Source organism: Ctenopharyngodon idella, chromosome 15 (genome assembly GCF_019924925.1).
Source record: "Ctenopharyngodon idella isolate HZGC_01 chromosome 15, HZGC01, whole genome shotgun sequence".
Classification (NCBI taxonomy): Eukaryota; Metazoa; Chordata; class Actinopteri; order Cypriniformes; family Xenocyprididae; genus Ctenopharyngodon; species Ctenopharyngodon idella.
In genome coordinates, this window is record NC_067234.1 from 14,329,038 (window position 1) to 14,345,673 (window position 16,636).

The following is a 16,636-nucleotide window of genomic DNA, read 5'->3' on the forward strand; positions in this document are numbered from 1 at the left end:
GCAAACTTCTTAAGATATTTCTCATATGCAAGAAAAGAAAAAGCAATATCAAATATTGTAACTAATTTAATCTAATTTAATACACTACTATTCAAAAGTTTGGGGTCAGTATAAGATTTTTTATTTGAAGGAAATTAATATTTTTGTACAAGTGATGCATTAAAGGGTTAGTTCACTCAAAAATGAAATTTCTGTCATTAATTACTCACCCTCATGTCGTTCTACAGAGAAGACCTTCGTTCATCTTCAGAACACAAATAAAGATATTTTTGATAAAATCCGATGGCTCAGTGAGGCCTGCATTGACAGCAAGACAATTAACACTTTCAGATGCCAAGAAAGCTACTAAAGACGTATTTAAAACAGTTCATGTGACTACAGTGGTTCAACCTTAATGTTATGAAGTGACGAGAATACTTTTTGCGTGACAAAAAAAACAAAATAACGACTTTATTCAACAATATCTAGTGATGGGCAATTTCAAAACACTGCTTCATGAAGCTTCGAAGCTTTACGAATCTTTTGTTTCGTATCAGTGGTTCGGAGCGTGTATCAAACTGCCAAAGTCATGTGATTTCAGTAAACGAGGCTTCATTACATCATAAGCGTTTCGAAATTTCAATGGTTCACCACTGGGGGGCGTGACTTTGGCAGTTTGACACGCTTTAAACCACTGAATCGAAACAAAAGATTTGTAAAGCTTCGAAGCTTCATGAAGCAACTATTTTGTTTTTGTGACGCACAAAAAGTATTCTTGTCACTTCATAACATTAAGGTTGAACCACTGTGGTCACATGAACTGTTTTAAATACGTCTTTAGTAGCTTTCTTGGCATCTGAAAGTGAAAATTATCTTGCTGTCAATGCAGGCCTCACTGAGCCATCGGATTTTATCAAAAATATCTTAATTTGTGTTTTAAAGATGAATGAAGGTCTTACGGGTGTGGAACGATATGAGGGTGAGTTATTAATGACATAATTTTCATTTTTGGGTGAACTAACCCTTTAAATTTATTAGTAGTGACAGCAAAGACATTTATAAAGTTACAAAAGATTTCTATTTCAAATAAATGCTGTTCTTTTGAACTTTCTATTCATCCAAAAAAAATATATATATCAAGGTTTCCACAAAAATATTACAGCACAACTGTTTTCAGCATTGATAATAATAATAAGAAATGTTTAATGAGCATCAGATTAGAATGATTTCTGAAGGATCATGTGACTCTGAAGACTGGAGTAATTTTGCTGAAAATTCATCTTTGATCACAAGAATAAATTACATTTTAAAATGTAATAAAATAGAAAACCGTTATTTAAAACTGTAATAACTTTTTCACAATATTACTGATTTTACTGTATTTTTACTGTAAATGCAGCCATGGTGATCAAGAGACTTTAAAACATTACAATAGACATTAAAAATGTTTGCTATTGTACCAAATCTCAATTAATTCAATTTGTAGCAATGTAAATTAGTGGTACAAAACTGATTCATGATTAAAAAAATCGTATTCCACTGAATATTTCTCACTGTAGAATTATTTTTGAAAGGCCGATTTCTGTCCAATTTGTTGGCCTCTGATTAATTTTTTACCCAGGTTTTTATGATTTTATAAATGCACCCCACTGAGCGATCCACTGAGAAGACATTTAGTGACCTTGTCAGCCAATTTGCTTTTGAAAATATTGATTATGGTGTTTGAAGTCCTGCTGACTAGGTCAGGTGTAGCCTATGTATTGACATTTCTCTGCTGGTGGAAAAGATAGATTTTGACTTTATGCATTCACAGTCACATCTGTCGAAATAACACATGAACTTAGGTGTAGTCATGTGATGAGAATGTGACATTGCTTTGTCAAGGTGACTGTCAGTGGGCTGTCCTGTCAATTACAGGCATGACTAACACAATTAGAGCAAATTGAGTGTTTGTTTCTTCATACTCAAACATCCTCAAAGTTGCTTTTTCATGCGATTGGTCGTCTGTTTTTGCTGTCTAATATGATTTGCCAAGCCTGCATGTCCCAATAAGTAAAGTAATTGAGAGTCTTCTATTGTGAGCCATTCTACCATGTAAGGTCCCTTCATGCGGTTACAGCTTTATTATTGTGAAGCAACGGAAGACGTTGTAATGAACATTGTCTTGGTAGATCTGATTAGCTTCTGAACAGGCTTGGCTTTCAAAAAGATGGATTTGCATTTGTTGTTTAAACAAAAGATTTGTTCATAAAGGTCAAATATGGTGGAAGTGTGATTAGATTTTTCAAAATGTATAATATATGCTTTTATAAAATATAAAATTTATATTTTTTTGTAAAAAAACTTGTGGCCATCTTTCACTAAATGAATTACTTAACAGTTGTAAAAGTATAAAGTTGTGGTTAAATTGTTTGAATTAAACTTGGCATTTAAATACCTCTGGTAACGCTCTTCATTTCAGCTTAAATTTCTTTCGAGATGTTCCAGACTTCAGAGTCTTGGCCTGTGGTGGAGATGGGACCGTTGGATGGATTCTTGATGTAATAGGTGAGTTCAGATGATGTGAAAATTGAAACAAAAAACAATTCAATTTAACACCCATAAGTTGTGTAGATTACATTTTTGTGTTTGTGGCTGTTGACTTGTTTGTTTACTTTGGCCTTTGGTCATTTCTTAGAGCAATTAAACGCTGGAGTCATGTGGATCAGAGCTTCCATACTGTTGCCATTTTGTAAATTAAATCCAGAAGGTTTTCATTATAGATTTAATAAAAACAGCAAGCTAAAGTAAACTTCACAACGTAACGACATCTTGAGGAAATGCTGCAAAAAAGCTTTTCTTGTTGTTTCAGAGGTTCTTTTATACAGAAGTGATTTTGTTATATTTGTAGAAATAGTCAAATACTTATTTTTTACAGAACTAAAGCTATTACATTCGTATCTGTATTTTCGGGGCAAATAGGATGATTATCTTTCTTCAAGAAATGGCATATTATTTATATCATCTGAAGAATAGTCTCTGCAGGTGATTTTTTTTTAGATGAATGTGTCCTCATTTAGTCCTTTATTTGTCAAAAATTGCCTCCATTTTTTATCAATCAAAACAAAGACAGAGTAATAGACTGGATGCTTTCAGAGGAGTGTATTAGAAAAGAACCATTGTGTTTTTGCCATTTATTCCATATATACATACACATATTCACATACATATATACTGTAGTCTGTATATACAGTATATATCTATGTGTTTGTGTGTGTGTGTGTGTGTGTGTGTATGTATATATAATATATATATATATACAGTCAAACCAAAATGTATTCAGACACCCTGAACATTTCATTCATTAATACAGTTTATTCACTATAGCTTAAACAAATGGTAATAAAATATGACAAGATCTCAGAGTTAAACTGTGTCAGAAAAAATTAATCTTAATTATGTCAGATAACACTTAAGCAAAACATGGTCAGGTCAAAGTGTCTGAATAATTTTTTCCAAATTTTTATCAATTTTACTGGTAGTCCACTGTATGAAGAATTTTTGGGTATAATATGTCACAGTTTACTTTATTTTGCTATCCTCACTTACATAAATGAACTATAGTGTCCTGCACCCACTAGTAAAAATATATAAAAAATGAAAACATACATATTATAAATCAATCAACTTGTGTACATTACGTATTATAACAAATGCCTGCAAAGGGCGCCAACGGCCTGTTGATTGTTGTTGTTACACTTTACAGCAGATCAAATCCTTGTTCAATATTGGTCAAACAACATTTAATTCAGACGTCCACTTAATCTTTAATATTTGTCCACTTCTTTACGATATAAATGGCACAGCCAACTGTAATTTCTTGAACAAGAATATGTGGACATCAAAACATGCAAACTCATAGCAAGGGTTTAAACTTTTATTTTAAAATCGCGATGAACAGCAATTCGCATATTTATGCTGCCTTCATGTTCTATCGGAAATTTGATAATTCCCACTTCTGAAGTTGTGATTACGAGCTTGTCGCATTCAAGTTTCGAAATGGGAGGGCGTTCATGTGCAGTTTTTACTTAGGAAACTTGTATTTTCGATAATTTCGAGAGAAGGCAGCGTTAAAGATATATTGATGTATTCTCCTTTGTTGGCTTAGGTTTATAAATGATTAATGTTACAAATCTGGTTAAATGACGCACGTTGCGCTCCCAGGTGAACGTTATGAGCAACACAAACTCACAGCATATGCAGAGATGGAGTTTTCCCCATAAAGAGCAAATATTTTCTTGAGCAAAGGTAAAACAAGTAAAAACAGATTTTTGTTCCTGTTTGGGAGTTTTTCCTATCATTATCTGAAGTGTTGTTCTTTTTCCATAGATAAAGCCAACTTTGAACAGAATCCTCCTGTGTGTGTACTTCCCCTCGGCACAGGAAATGATCTCGCAAGGTGTTTGCGCTGGGGTGGAGGTAATTTAAGTAATAATATATAATACATATATATATATATATATATATATATATATAATACATATGTATATATATATATATATATATATACATACATACAGGTGCATCTCAATAAATTAGAATGTCGTGGAATGTCGTCATTCAAATTATGAATTAAATAAATTCAATGCACACAGACTGAAGTACTTTAAGTTTGGTTCTTTTAATTGTGATGATTTTGGCTCACATTTAACAAAAACCCACCAATTCACTATCTCAATAAATTAGAATACTTCATGAGATCAATAAAAAAAGGATATTTTAAACAGAAATGTCAGGCTTCTGAAAAGTATGTTCATTTCTATGCACTTAATACTTGGTTGTGCCTCCATTTGCATGAATTACTGCATCAATGCGGCGTGGCATGGAGGCGATCAGCCTGTGGCACTGCTCAGGTGTAATGGAAGCCCAGGTTTCTTTGATAGCGGCCTTCAGCTCATCTGCATTGTTGGGTCTGGTGTCTCTCATCTTCATCTTAACAATATGCCATAGATTCTCTATGGGGTTCAGGTCAGGCGAGTTTGCTGGCCAATCCAGCACAGTAACACCATGGTCATTTAACCAGCTTTTGGTACCTTTAGCAGTGTGGGCAGGTGCCAAATCCTGCTGGAAAATGAAATCAGCATCTCCATAAAGCTTGTCAGCAGAAGGAAGCATGAAGTGCTCTAAAATTTCCTGGTAGATGGCTGCGTTGACTGTGGACTTAAGAAAACACAGTGGACCAACACCAGCAGATGACATGGCAGCCCAAATCATTACTGACTGTGGAAACTTCACACTGGACTTCAAGCCAACATGGTTTCTGTGCCTCTCCACTCTTCCTCCAGACTCTGGGACCTTGATTTCCAAATGAAATGCAAAATTTACTTTCATCTGAAAAGAGGACTTTGGACCACTGAGCAAGAGTCCAGCTCTTTTTCTCCTTAGCCCAGGTAAGATGCTTCTGACGTTGTCTTTGGTTCAGAAGTGGCTTGGTACGTGGAATGTGACAGTTGTAGCCCATTTCCTGAAGATGTCTGTGTGTGGTGGCTCTTGATGCACTGACTCCAGCTTCAGTCCACTCCTTTTGAAGCTCTCCTAAGTTCTTATATCGGCTTCGCCTGACAATCTTCTCAAGCCTGCGGTCATTCCTTTCACTTGTACACCTTTTCCTACCACACTTTTTCCTTCCAGTCAACTTTCCATGAATATGCTTTGGCACAGCACTCTGCGAACAGCCAGCTCTTTCAGCAGTGACCCTCTGTGGCTTACCCTCATTGTAGAGGGTCTTGATGATCGTCTTCTGGACAACTGTCAAGTCAGCAGGCTTCCCCATGACTGCTGTTGGGATTACTGACCTAAACCCAGTATTTATACCCTGAGAATGGTCATTTAATAGAACATGAAATTAAATATTCTAATAATTTGAGATACTGATTTTTTGATTTTGATGAGCAGCAAGCTGTAATCATCAAAATGAAAACAAAAAAGTCTGGAAATATTTTACTTCATGTCTAATAAATCTAGAATATATTTAAGTTTTACTTTTTGAATTAAATTACAGAAAAAAATAACTTTTTCATGATATTCAAATTTATTGAGATGCACCTGTATACTTAAATATTTTATTTTGCTGCACGAATGAAACTTTGTGGGAATCCTTAAACCTAAATTCGCACTGTGGATTGATGAGCTAATCAACTCTTGGGAAGCCTCTCATATATTATCACTGTAGTATTTTCACAATTTTTTTTACTCATTCATGACTAATTAGATCAAAATATTACTATTATGTCAGTTCCTTGTTTATAAATAGCTTTGGCTCAATGAAGCCAACCCCTATATGTAATGTGACCTTTGGGTTTCAGGATACGATGGAGAAAGTCTTTTGCAGATTCTCAAGGACATTGAGAACAGTACTGAAGTGATGTTGGACAGGTGGAAGATTGACATCATTCCTCTAGACAAAGATGAAGGAGGAGATCCAGTCCCGTACAGCATCGTGAACAATTACTTCTCTATTGGCGTGGTGAGTCTGAACACTTAAAGCTGTATTTGAGGATGCAGAGACCCCTGTGATCCTTAACAATCAGCATACTTGTGCTCTTTCCCTCCCAATAAACAGAGAGAGACTCGCTTTATACGTGTCTGACCGATGTACTGGTCTAGTCCATTAACCATGATACAGTATGTGATGACTATGAGTGGAGTTTATGAATGAAGAAGTGAATAAGGCCCCTAAGTAATAAGACTAAATGAGCTAATCAAGAGGGCTGAGTGCTTTTTGAAATGCCAAGAGCATCTATTACATTAACAAAGCCATCTCTCATCACTGCGGTGAGGAGCAAAGCTTGCCAATTGACAATGAAATATGCCGTAGACGTTACACGGCTCTCTTCTTGGCGAGCGGCGATCAAACACGTCGTGTGTTGATGCATCTCGGGCCATCTGAAATCTAATGATGCTGATTACAGCGACCGCATGTCAGCCATTATCCAGAAATGTCAAGGGAAATACGGTAATTGACATTTACAGGTTTGACGGCTCTGTTTTATTTTAGATTTGTACACATCTTACAAAAAAGAAGAAATTGTAATGAGCGAGACATGCTTGGACAAATGTTAGTCAGTGTCATTGATGTCATTTCATAAATCACTTTTGATTTATGAAAGATAGAGAGATAGTTAGTAGATTTTATAATATAAATAATGTTTTATAATTTACATACATATAGATTTACTTATAGATGCATAGTTATCACTTCCAGTACAATACAATATATACATGGGTTGGACAATAAAACACTGGCTAATGTAGTGTTAGAGGTTTCACGCTTATATGCCGATCAGGCATAACATTATAAGCACTGACAGGTGAAGTTAATAACACTGATTATCTCTTCATCACTGCACCTGTTTAGTGGGTGGGATATATTAGGCAGCAAGTGAACATTTTGTCCTCAAAGTTGATGTGTTAGAAGCAGGAAAAATATTTGACAAGGGCCAAATTGTGATGGCTAGACGACTGGGTCAGAGCATCTCCAAAACTGCAGCTCTTGTGGGGTGTTCCCGGTCTGCAGTGGTCAGTATCTATCAAAAGTGCTCCAAGGAAGGAACAGTGGTGAACCGGCGACAGGGTCATTGGCAGCCAAGGCTCAAGAAGTTAATACTGAAAGGTGTCAGAATACACAGTGCATCACAGTTTGTTGCGTATAGGGCTGCATAGTCGCAAACCAGTCAGGGTGCCCATGCTGACCCCCGTCCACCACCGAAAGAGCCAACAGTGGACACGTGAGCATCAGAACTGGACCACGGAGCAATGGAAGAAGGTGGCCTGGTCTGATGAATCACGTTTTCTTTTACATCACGTGGATGGCCGGGTGCGTGTGCGTCGCTTACCTGGGGAACACATGGCACCAGGATGCACTATGGGAAGAAGGCAAGTCAGCGGAGGCAGTGTGATGCTTTGGGCAATGTTCTGCTGTGAAACCTTGGGTCCTGCCATCCATGTGGATGTTACTTTGACACGTACCACCTACCTAAGCATTGTTGCAGACCATGTATACCCTTTCATGGAAACGGTATTCCCTGGTGGCTGTGGCCTCTTTCAGCAGGATAATGCACCCTGCCACAAAGCAAAAATGGTTCAGGAATGGTTTGAGGAGCACAGCAATGAGTTTGAGGTGTTGACTTGTCCTCCAAATTCCCCAGATCTCAATCCAATCGAGCATCTGTGGGATGTGCTGAACAAATAAATCCGATCCATGGAGGCCCCACCTCAAAACTCACAGGACTTAAAGGATCTGCTGCTAACATCTTGGTGCCAGATACCACAGCACACCTTCAGGGGTCTAGTGGAGTCCATGCCTTGACAGGTCAGGGCTGTTTTGGCATCAAAAGTGGGACCAACACAATATTAGGAAGGTGGTCATAATGTTATGCCTGATCGATGTACTGTATATGCGCAGCCTGGTGGCCAATCTTCACTGATTTTATGTTCCATCAGTAAGAGCAGAGCAGAGTGTGAAGGTTGAATTACCAGAGTAATAGCACATCTGTACATAAAATATTGCAATCCACATAACATAATGGGAGACATATCAGAGTTCAAGAGAGGACGAATAGTTGGTGCGCGTCTCGCTGGCTCATCTCTGACCAGGACAGCAAGTCTTTGTGGTGTATCAAGAGCTACGCTATCCAGGGTAATGTCGGCATACCACCATGAAGGACGAACCACATCCAACAGGAGTAACTGTCAGCACAAGAGGAAGCTGTCTGAAATGGATGTCCAGGTACTAACTCGGACTATATCCAAAAAACACAATACCACAGCTGCCCAACTCACTGCAGAATTAAACGCGCATCTTGAACTGTTTCCACCAAAACTGGGAGCTCCACAGAGTCACTATTCATAGCCAAACCTTTGGTCAATCGTGCCAATGCCAAATGTCGGTTTTATTGGTGCCAACAGTGCAAATCTTGGGTTGAGGACAATGTGAAACATGTATTGTTCTCTGATAAGTCCACCTTCACTGTCTTTCCCTGTGGAGAAGGCTGAACACTAGAGTGACGCACGAGGTGGAACAGTCATGGTTTGGGCTGCAATTTCATGCCATTCCCTACTGTGCTTGATGTGCACGTCACTGCCAAAGACTACTGAACCATTCTGGAGAACCATGTGCACCTAATGGTTCAAACATTGTACCCTAAAGGGGCTACCATGTATCAGCATGATAATGCACAAATACACACAGCAAGACTTGTGACAGAATGGTTTGATGAACATGAAAGTGAAGTTCAACATCTACCATGACGTGCACAATCACCAGATCCAAATATTTTTGAGCCACTTAGGGGTATTTTAGAGGAGCAAGTCAAAAAACTTTTCCTCCACCAGCATCACATAGTGACCTGGCCAGTGTTCTGAAAGAGGAATGGCTCAAAATCCCTCTGGCCACTTCAAAGGACTTTTATCTGTCATTCCCAAGACGAATTGAAGCTGTACTGGCCACAAAAGAAGGCCCTACACCATACTAATAAATTAGTTAAAAGATAGATAGATAGATAGATAGATAGATAGATAGATAGATAGATAGATCTCTGCTGTCTCAGTAATCATTCAGCTACAGTATATTCTGTACTGTGTTAATGAAATAAAAATTTCAATGCGTTGACAAATTTAGTTGTTTGTTTGGACTAAAGAGAAGTGCAAATCTCAGTGGGATCATGTGATATTTTTCCTGTCACATTTTACATGAAAACACAAATTCCTTTTGAAAACAACTGAAAACCAATAGAGATTACAGAGCAAGTCGTGCTCATAATTACTTTGCAGATTATGCAAATGAAAAACAATGTCTTCCGTAATTATGAATATGAACTCAAGGAACTAAACAGCCAACAAATGCAGCTGTTGCCAGACAAGATGGTGCAAGAACATTTTAACAGATAAGGGTAATTTAAGACATTTAAAACAAAACACAACCAAAAGGGTATCACGGCATCTGAACAAGTTCTTCAACTTTTAAGTCTTTCAAGTTACCAATTTCTAAATGGAAAATATTACAGAGTATTAAGTCAATATGAAAGATATCAAAAGGAAAAAGATATCAAACTTTAGCACTTTAAAAAGAATAAGCAGAAATGTATTTTTCATTATCTCAAAGTGTTGATGAATAAAAGAAATACAACGAAATACAAAATCTTTTTTTTTTTTTTAAATGTCAAATTTTTATATCCAAAGACTAACAAGATTGGTATAAGAAACGTCTGTCATCTGCAACGCATCAACAAAAACTCTCTCGAATCAAAGCTGTTCTTCATATTAACGCTCGTCTCGTTGACTGATCACCCTGTCAAGTGATATTTTGGGTAATTAGATACCATTTAAATACCAAAGTTGAAATATCCCTCTCTGTTAGACAGGGGGTGTTATCATTTCGGTCAGAGCCAGAAGCTAGAGACAGTCCCTAATCATACAGGATCGCCTAAGATAATGTAGTCTGTTTCCTAATGACCCTGCGCTCATGTCAAAGTCATTACTCTCCCGGTGAAGGCACATCATCTGCCTGGACAAGCCGTAATTGGACTAAATGGTGAACTATGAGAGAACATTACACATGTCCCTTTATTAATTTGGTCACAAGAGTTGTGCAGTGGTAATTATCTGGGAGGGGTGGACAACGGCAGATGAAAGATAGCGAGTGACTGACTGCTGCAACTTTAACTTTAGAGTCAATGAAAGGAAATCTCTCCTTCATGGACGCCGGATACGATGACGTCTCTGAAAGCTCCTTGGTTTCAGCGCCGGGCATCAAACCAGAGCCAGGCCGAGGGGAGACCGTGCCTTTGCTCTCATGTTTTTATATATTGTGCAGTTTGTAAGAAAAGAGCAATACAATCTTTTAGATACGCCTGTCATTTTACCTTTCTTCTTGTTCTGCGTTGAAGAAAACGGAGCCTGGTGGGACCCCGGCCTCCCTTTGCTCTGCAACTAACAGCGGGTTTAAAAGATGTCAACAGTAAAGGAATTGATTTTTTTGGCTTCCACTAAAAAATTTTCAGCAGTGAGCTAGCAGGGGGTCTTCTGTGTGGAGGTGGTTTCATTGGAGGGGCTGGATTCACAAATGGTCCTAAGAGTGTGTTTGGGTCTTGGGGGGGAAAGAGAGGGAGGTATAGAAGAAAGTTTCTGCAAGTTTTTTTTTTTTTTTTTTTTAATCTTTGAGCACACCCAAGTTCACTCATACTTTTCCCCCAAAATATACCTTTGTCAAGTGTAAATGACCTGTTTGAACTTTTGATCTCCATACAGTGTTTTATCTCCCTCCATACACTTTAGTATCATTAGCTACGTTTACATGGATACTTTTTGTTTCTATCTAAATGAATTCGAACATAGTGTACATGAACGGTGAATAAAGTGATGGGGTTGAAGTGCACATTCATGGCCACATTTACACTCCAGGTCTTAATGCCCAAATTCTGATTTTGTTTTTTTGTTTTTTGATGACCATCTTACATCTTCTTTTAAAAGTGACCCATATCTGATATTTACACTATACACTTTGGTGAAAGAACACAAGGTAGACGTACTGACCCAGCTTAGGCCAAAAAGAAAGTAAAAAACGTATGATTTGCAATGGACGCAGACGAAATGATAGTACAAGCTTTTGCTTTCTGCACCATGTTTAAAGGTCAGCAAAACATTGGTCTCTTAAGGAGGAGAAAAATGTGGAGAGCCCTTGTTGCAGCCTGGGCATTGAGAAGAGTCATGTGACGCCATTCACTACCGTCACTTTTTCAGTGACGTATGACTCGCATTGACGGGAATATCCGATCTGTCCGCTTACATTGCAGATGCAAATGCACGTATCCGATTCATGTCAGATTTATTTCAATGTATGAATGAGGCCTGAAACCGATCTGAGAATATCGGAATCCATGTGCTTTTTTCCTGCTTACACATTCATGGGTCATGTCCGATCTGACACATGGGTGGAAAAATTGGAATTGGGTCACTTGAACCATGTAAATGTGGCCTATATGTCACAAGCTTCAAATCGGAATTGATCTTTGGACATGCGCACGCTGCACGGATATACAGTTTCCCGCTGTTAACTAATCATCCTGCCATTGCTTCTTTTCTTTGTTTTAAAAAGTAGGCTTAATATTTATCTATTTCGGGTCCGAAGCAAGGACTGTCCTGCACCACTTCACAGATGATGAGTCATTTATTAAACTATATTCAACAACAACAGCTCGTTCCATGTGTCTTACATCATGTCTTCGTCATTGCACATGCGTAGAACTTAGATCAGAAAAGGTTTAAACCACCCCTTACAATCCAAATGAAATTTTAATACCAATTAATTTCAATTGATGTCACATGTGACTTATTCCGACTGTGCAACTAGTCCGATTGCAAACTGATTATTAGGGTCCATGTAAACGCAGCTATTGATGTACTATTATTGTTTTTGTTAACATTTTGAATTAGATTTTATTTTTATATTTTCTGTTTTCATGTTAATTTTAAAGTTTTAGTTAGTTTTTGTCATTTTTTTTTTTTTTATATGTCTATACAGTTTTTTTTTTTACAGTTTTTTTTACAGTTCAAGTTTTTGTTTTTAGTTTATTTAGTTCTAGTGCTTTCAGTACTTCAGTTCTGTTGCCTTGGCTGAAGTGTTTTTTTTATTATTTATTTCAGGTAATGTTTATTTTATTTTAAGTAATGAAAATGCTTTTTATGATTTTAGTTTTAGTTAATGATGATAACCCTGATGTCCCCATTCTCCCAAATTAATTAGTAAGTCAAAAATTGCTGTGATAATGGAAAACAATTTGACGTGTATTAAAAACCTCAGTGACTGCCACACATCTGAATTTTACTTTAGTGAAAAATCTGTTTTCAGATTTTGAGGTAGGAAGCCAAATCTTTTTTTAAATAATAATAATAATTAATTATTTAATTAATTATAATTAACATGTGAGACATTTTTAGCCTTTACTCACCAAAGCAAAAACACAAGGTCTAAAATCAGAATAGGCAGAAAACTGTTAAAGGGTTAGTTCACCCAAAAATGAAAATAATGTCATTTATTACTCATGTCCCTCATGTCGTTCCACACCCGTAAGACCTTCATTCATCTTCGGAACGCAAATTAAGATATTTTTGTTGAAATCCGATGGCTCAGTGAGGCCTGCATAGCCAACAATGACATTTCCTCTCTCAAGATCCATTAATGTACTAAAAACATATTTAAATCAGTTCATGTGAGTACAGTGGTTCAATATTAATAATATAAAGCGACAAGAATATTTTTGGTGCACCAAAAAAACAAAATAATGACTTATATAGTGATGGCCGATTTCGAAACACTGCTTCAGGAAGCTTCAGAGCGTTATGAATCAGCATGTCGAATCAGCGGTTCGGAGCGCCAAAGTCACGTGATTTCAGCAGTTTGGCGGTTTGACACGCGATCCAAATCATGATTCGACACAAAAGATTCATAACGCTCAGAAGCTTCATGAAAGTGAGTAATAAATGACATTATTTTCATTTTTGGGTGAACTAACCCTTTAAAGTGGGACAATTAAATTTTTTGTATTTAATTTTTATTTAGTTTTCCTGTTGTAGATGTTTCAGTTTTCACTTAAATGGGTTTGTGTAACGGGCTAATTATCATAAAAGGTCCCACTTTTGCCTGTATTCGGCATAGGTCAAACAGTTTTGTGCCATATTGCTGTTTTCTGTGAACATCTCAATAATATGCCAACAATAATATAACTTTAAACAAATGATAAAATACAGTTTCATGGCCATTCAGATATATAGTACGTTTTCTCAATTCACTTGTCATGTGTACAAAAAAGTTTATTTTACACCCTGTCTATAATGATTAATTATATTCTTAACCCTTTCAGCACATTTAGGTGTACTTCCTGTAAGCGATAGCCACACTGAATCACGTTTTTTGCGCTGATAATGGGGTTAAATCTGTGGAATTCTGCTAAATGAAATCTGAATATCTTCGATAATGTGTATAAAGTGTGTTTGTCTTGCTTTTCCTTTTTGTCCTTACAAATGATCAGGCCTTCAGAATCTACATTTCTCAATCAGGACATGTAGTCAGTTTACATTCCAACCACCATCTCTGTACATCACCATAGCAACAAAACATTTACAATACACAAAGTACATGCAAGTGCGTCTGAACTTCTAACCCCCAGATGTCAGAGTGGAAGAGTATCTGCGACAGGTGCCAGCAGAGCTGCAGCATCCTGTATATGTGTGTGATTAATTAGCCGAACCACGTGTTAGACCTCTTGTCAATACTCATCATCGTTGGCTAGAACCCCAGCAACGAATCGCAAACACCTTATCTGTTAACACACATACATATGCATGGAGCCCAAACTTGTTTCCAGCCATGTAGAAGGGCGATCAGGCCCATAATTGGTGCTCTGTGTAGGGAAAGGAATTTAGTTTTTTTTTTTTTTTTGTCAGATTTTTGTCGGGTTTTAAAATACATTCATCTGGTTTTAAAATAAACACGTCTCTGTCTGCGACGTCTCTGACGTGAGGCTTTTGTTTATAGCTAATGGCCCATGATAAAACCATCATGAAACTATTCAATACAATCCTCAATCTGTTGTCTTTTCATCTTCACACAGCTGTTTTGTCAAATTCGAGATTTTAAGACCCAGATGCACAGCGGATGATGAGAGAATCTGACACATGAGTTTAATACGTCAAAGGCCCCTAACGAAGCATTGTCAGAAGCTCACGAAACATTGCTGACGCTATATCTAATTTGCTTTTTTCTCTTTTTGTAGGATGCATCTATCGCTCATCGATTCCACATTATGAGAGAGAAACATCCAGAAAGGTTTAGCAGCAGGTACCTCTCTCTCTGTCTTTGTGTTAACACCAAACACTTCACCAACACTGCATCTTAACTCCCACTGTTTTGGCTGTCATCTCGATCTGTAAGCTCGCCAGCGTGTCTGCTGGGTTTACAGTGAGTTAATGCCCTGATAACTCTCCTTCCCCCCTCAGGTGTGTCTTTGAGACTTCTGCCATGCTTTTATTCACTAAAATTAGATGAAGATGTGGCATTGTATTGTTATGGATCCCAAAATCTGATCTTGAGCAGAAAAACCTTCGTAAATTTGAAAGAAGAATGTTTTTAACGTAATACTAGAAGTTAATGTGTACACAAGAGATCTAGAAAGGTTGTTTAAGGCCACAACCTTCGGGTATTATAAGGACTAAATGCACCAGTAGGGGATAGGGTGTATTATGATAAAAAAAAAAAAAAAAAAAAAGCAATGAATTAATTATAACGATAATGTACGCATGTAACACTGTATATATACAGTGCTGGGTAGATTACTTGCAAATTGTATTCCGTTACTGATTCCAAATTATTAGTTAGTAAAGTAATCCATTATTTAAAGGATTAGTTCACTTTCAAATGAAAATTAGCCCAAGCTTTACTCACCTTTAAGTCATCCTAGGTGTGTATGACTTTCTTCTTTCTGATGAACACCGTCGGAGATATATTAATAAATATCCGAGCTTTATAATGGCACTGAGCGTTACCAACGAGTATGAGCTGAAGAAAGTGTCTCCATCCACATCCATCCATCATAAACATATTCCACACGGCTCCGGGTGGTTAATAAAGACCTTCTGAAGCGAAGCGATGCATATGTGTAAAAAATTATGAAGTAAAATATCTAGCTTCCGCCAGACCGTTTTCTGCATTCACGTTACGAAAAAAATGGAACTGGCGTCGCGTCACTTACGCTTTTTTCGTAAGTTTCCACTTTCTTGAGTTTCAAACTCGTTGCCCCGTTCACTGCCATTATAAAGCTTGAACGCGTCAGGATATTAATATATCTCAGATTGTGTTCATCAGAAAGAAGAAAGTCATATACACCTAGGATGGCTTGAGGGTGAGTAAATCTTGGGATAGTTTTCATTTTAAGGTGAACTAATCCTTTAAAGGGTTAGTTCACCCAAAAATGAAAATAATGTCATTTATTACTCACACTCATGCCGTTCCACACCCGTAAGACCTTCGTTCATCTTCGGAACACAAATTAAGATATTTTTGTTGAAATCCAATGGCTCAGTGAGGTCTGCATAGCCAGCAATGACATTTCCTCTCTCAAGATCCATTAATGTACTAAAAACATATTTAAATCAGTTCATGTGAGTACAGTGGTTCAATATTAATATTATAAAGAGACGAGAATATTTTTGGTGTGCCAAAAAAAAAAAATAACGACTTATATAGTGATGGCCGATTTCAAAACACTGCTTCAGGAAGCTTCGGAGCGTTATGAATCAGTGTATCGAATCATGATTCGGATCGCGTGTCAAACTGCTAAACTGCTGAAATCACGTGACTTTGGCGCTCCGAACTGCTGATTCGACACAAAAGATTCATAACGTCCCGAAGCTTCATGAAGCAGTGTTTTGAAATCGGCCATCACTATATAAGTCGTTATTTTGTTTTTTTGGTGCACCAAAAATATTCTCGTCGCTTTATAATATTAATATTGAACCACTGTACTCACATGAACTGATTTAAATATGTTTTTAGTACATTAATGGATCTTGAGAGAGGAAATGTCATTGCTGGCTATGCAGGCCACAGTCATCGGATTTCAAC

At 37.3% G+C, this 16,636-nt stretch overlaps 1 protein-coding gene across 2 annotated transcripts in view; it reads left to right on the top strand.

Moving 5' to 3' along the window:
* The window catches only part of dgkb (diacylglycerol kinase, beta), a 75,602-nt gene that overhangs the window by 25,852 nt on the left and 33,114 nt on the right, over positions 1-16,636 (top strand). For both annotated transcript variants that reach the window (XM_051862637.1, XM_051862638.1), the window contains exons 17-20: positions 2,441-2,526; positions 4,348-4,437; positions 6,324-6,484; positions 14,790-14,854. In XM_051862637.1, coding sequence (XP_051718597.1) covers positions 2,441-2,526; positions 4,348-4,437; positions 6,324-6,484; positions 14,790-14,854 — 402 coding nt within the window. The remainder of the gene's footprint in view (positions 1-2,440; positions 2,527-4,347; positions 4,438-6,323; positions 6,485-14,789; positions 14,855-16,636) is intronic.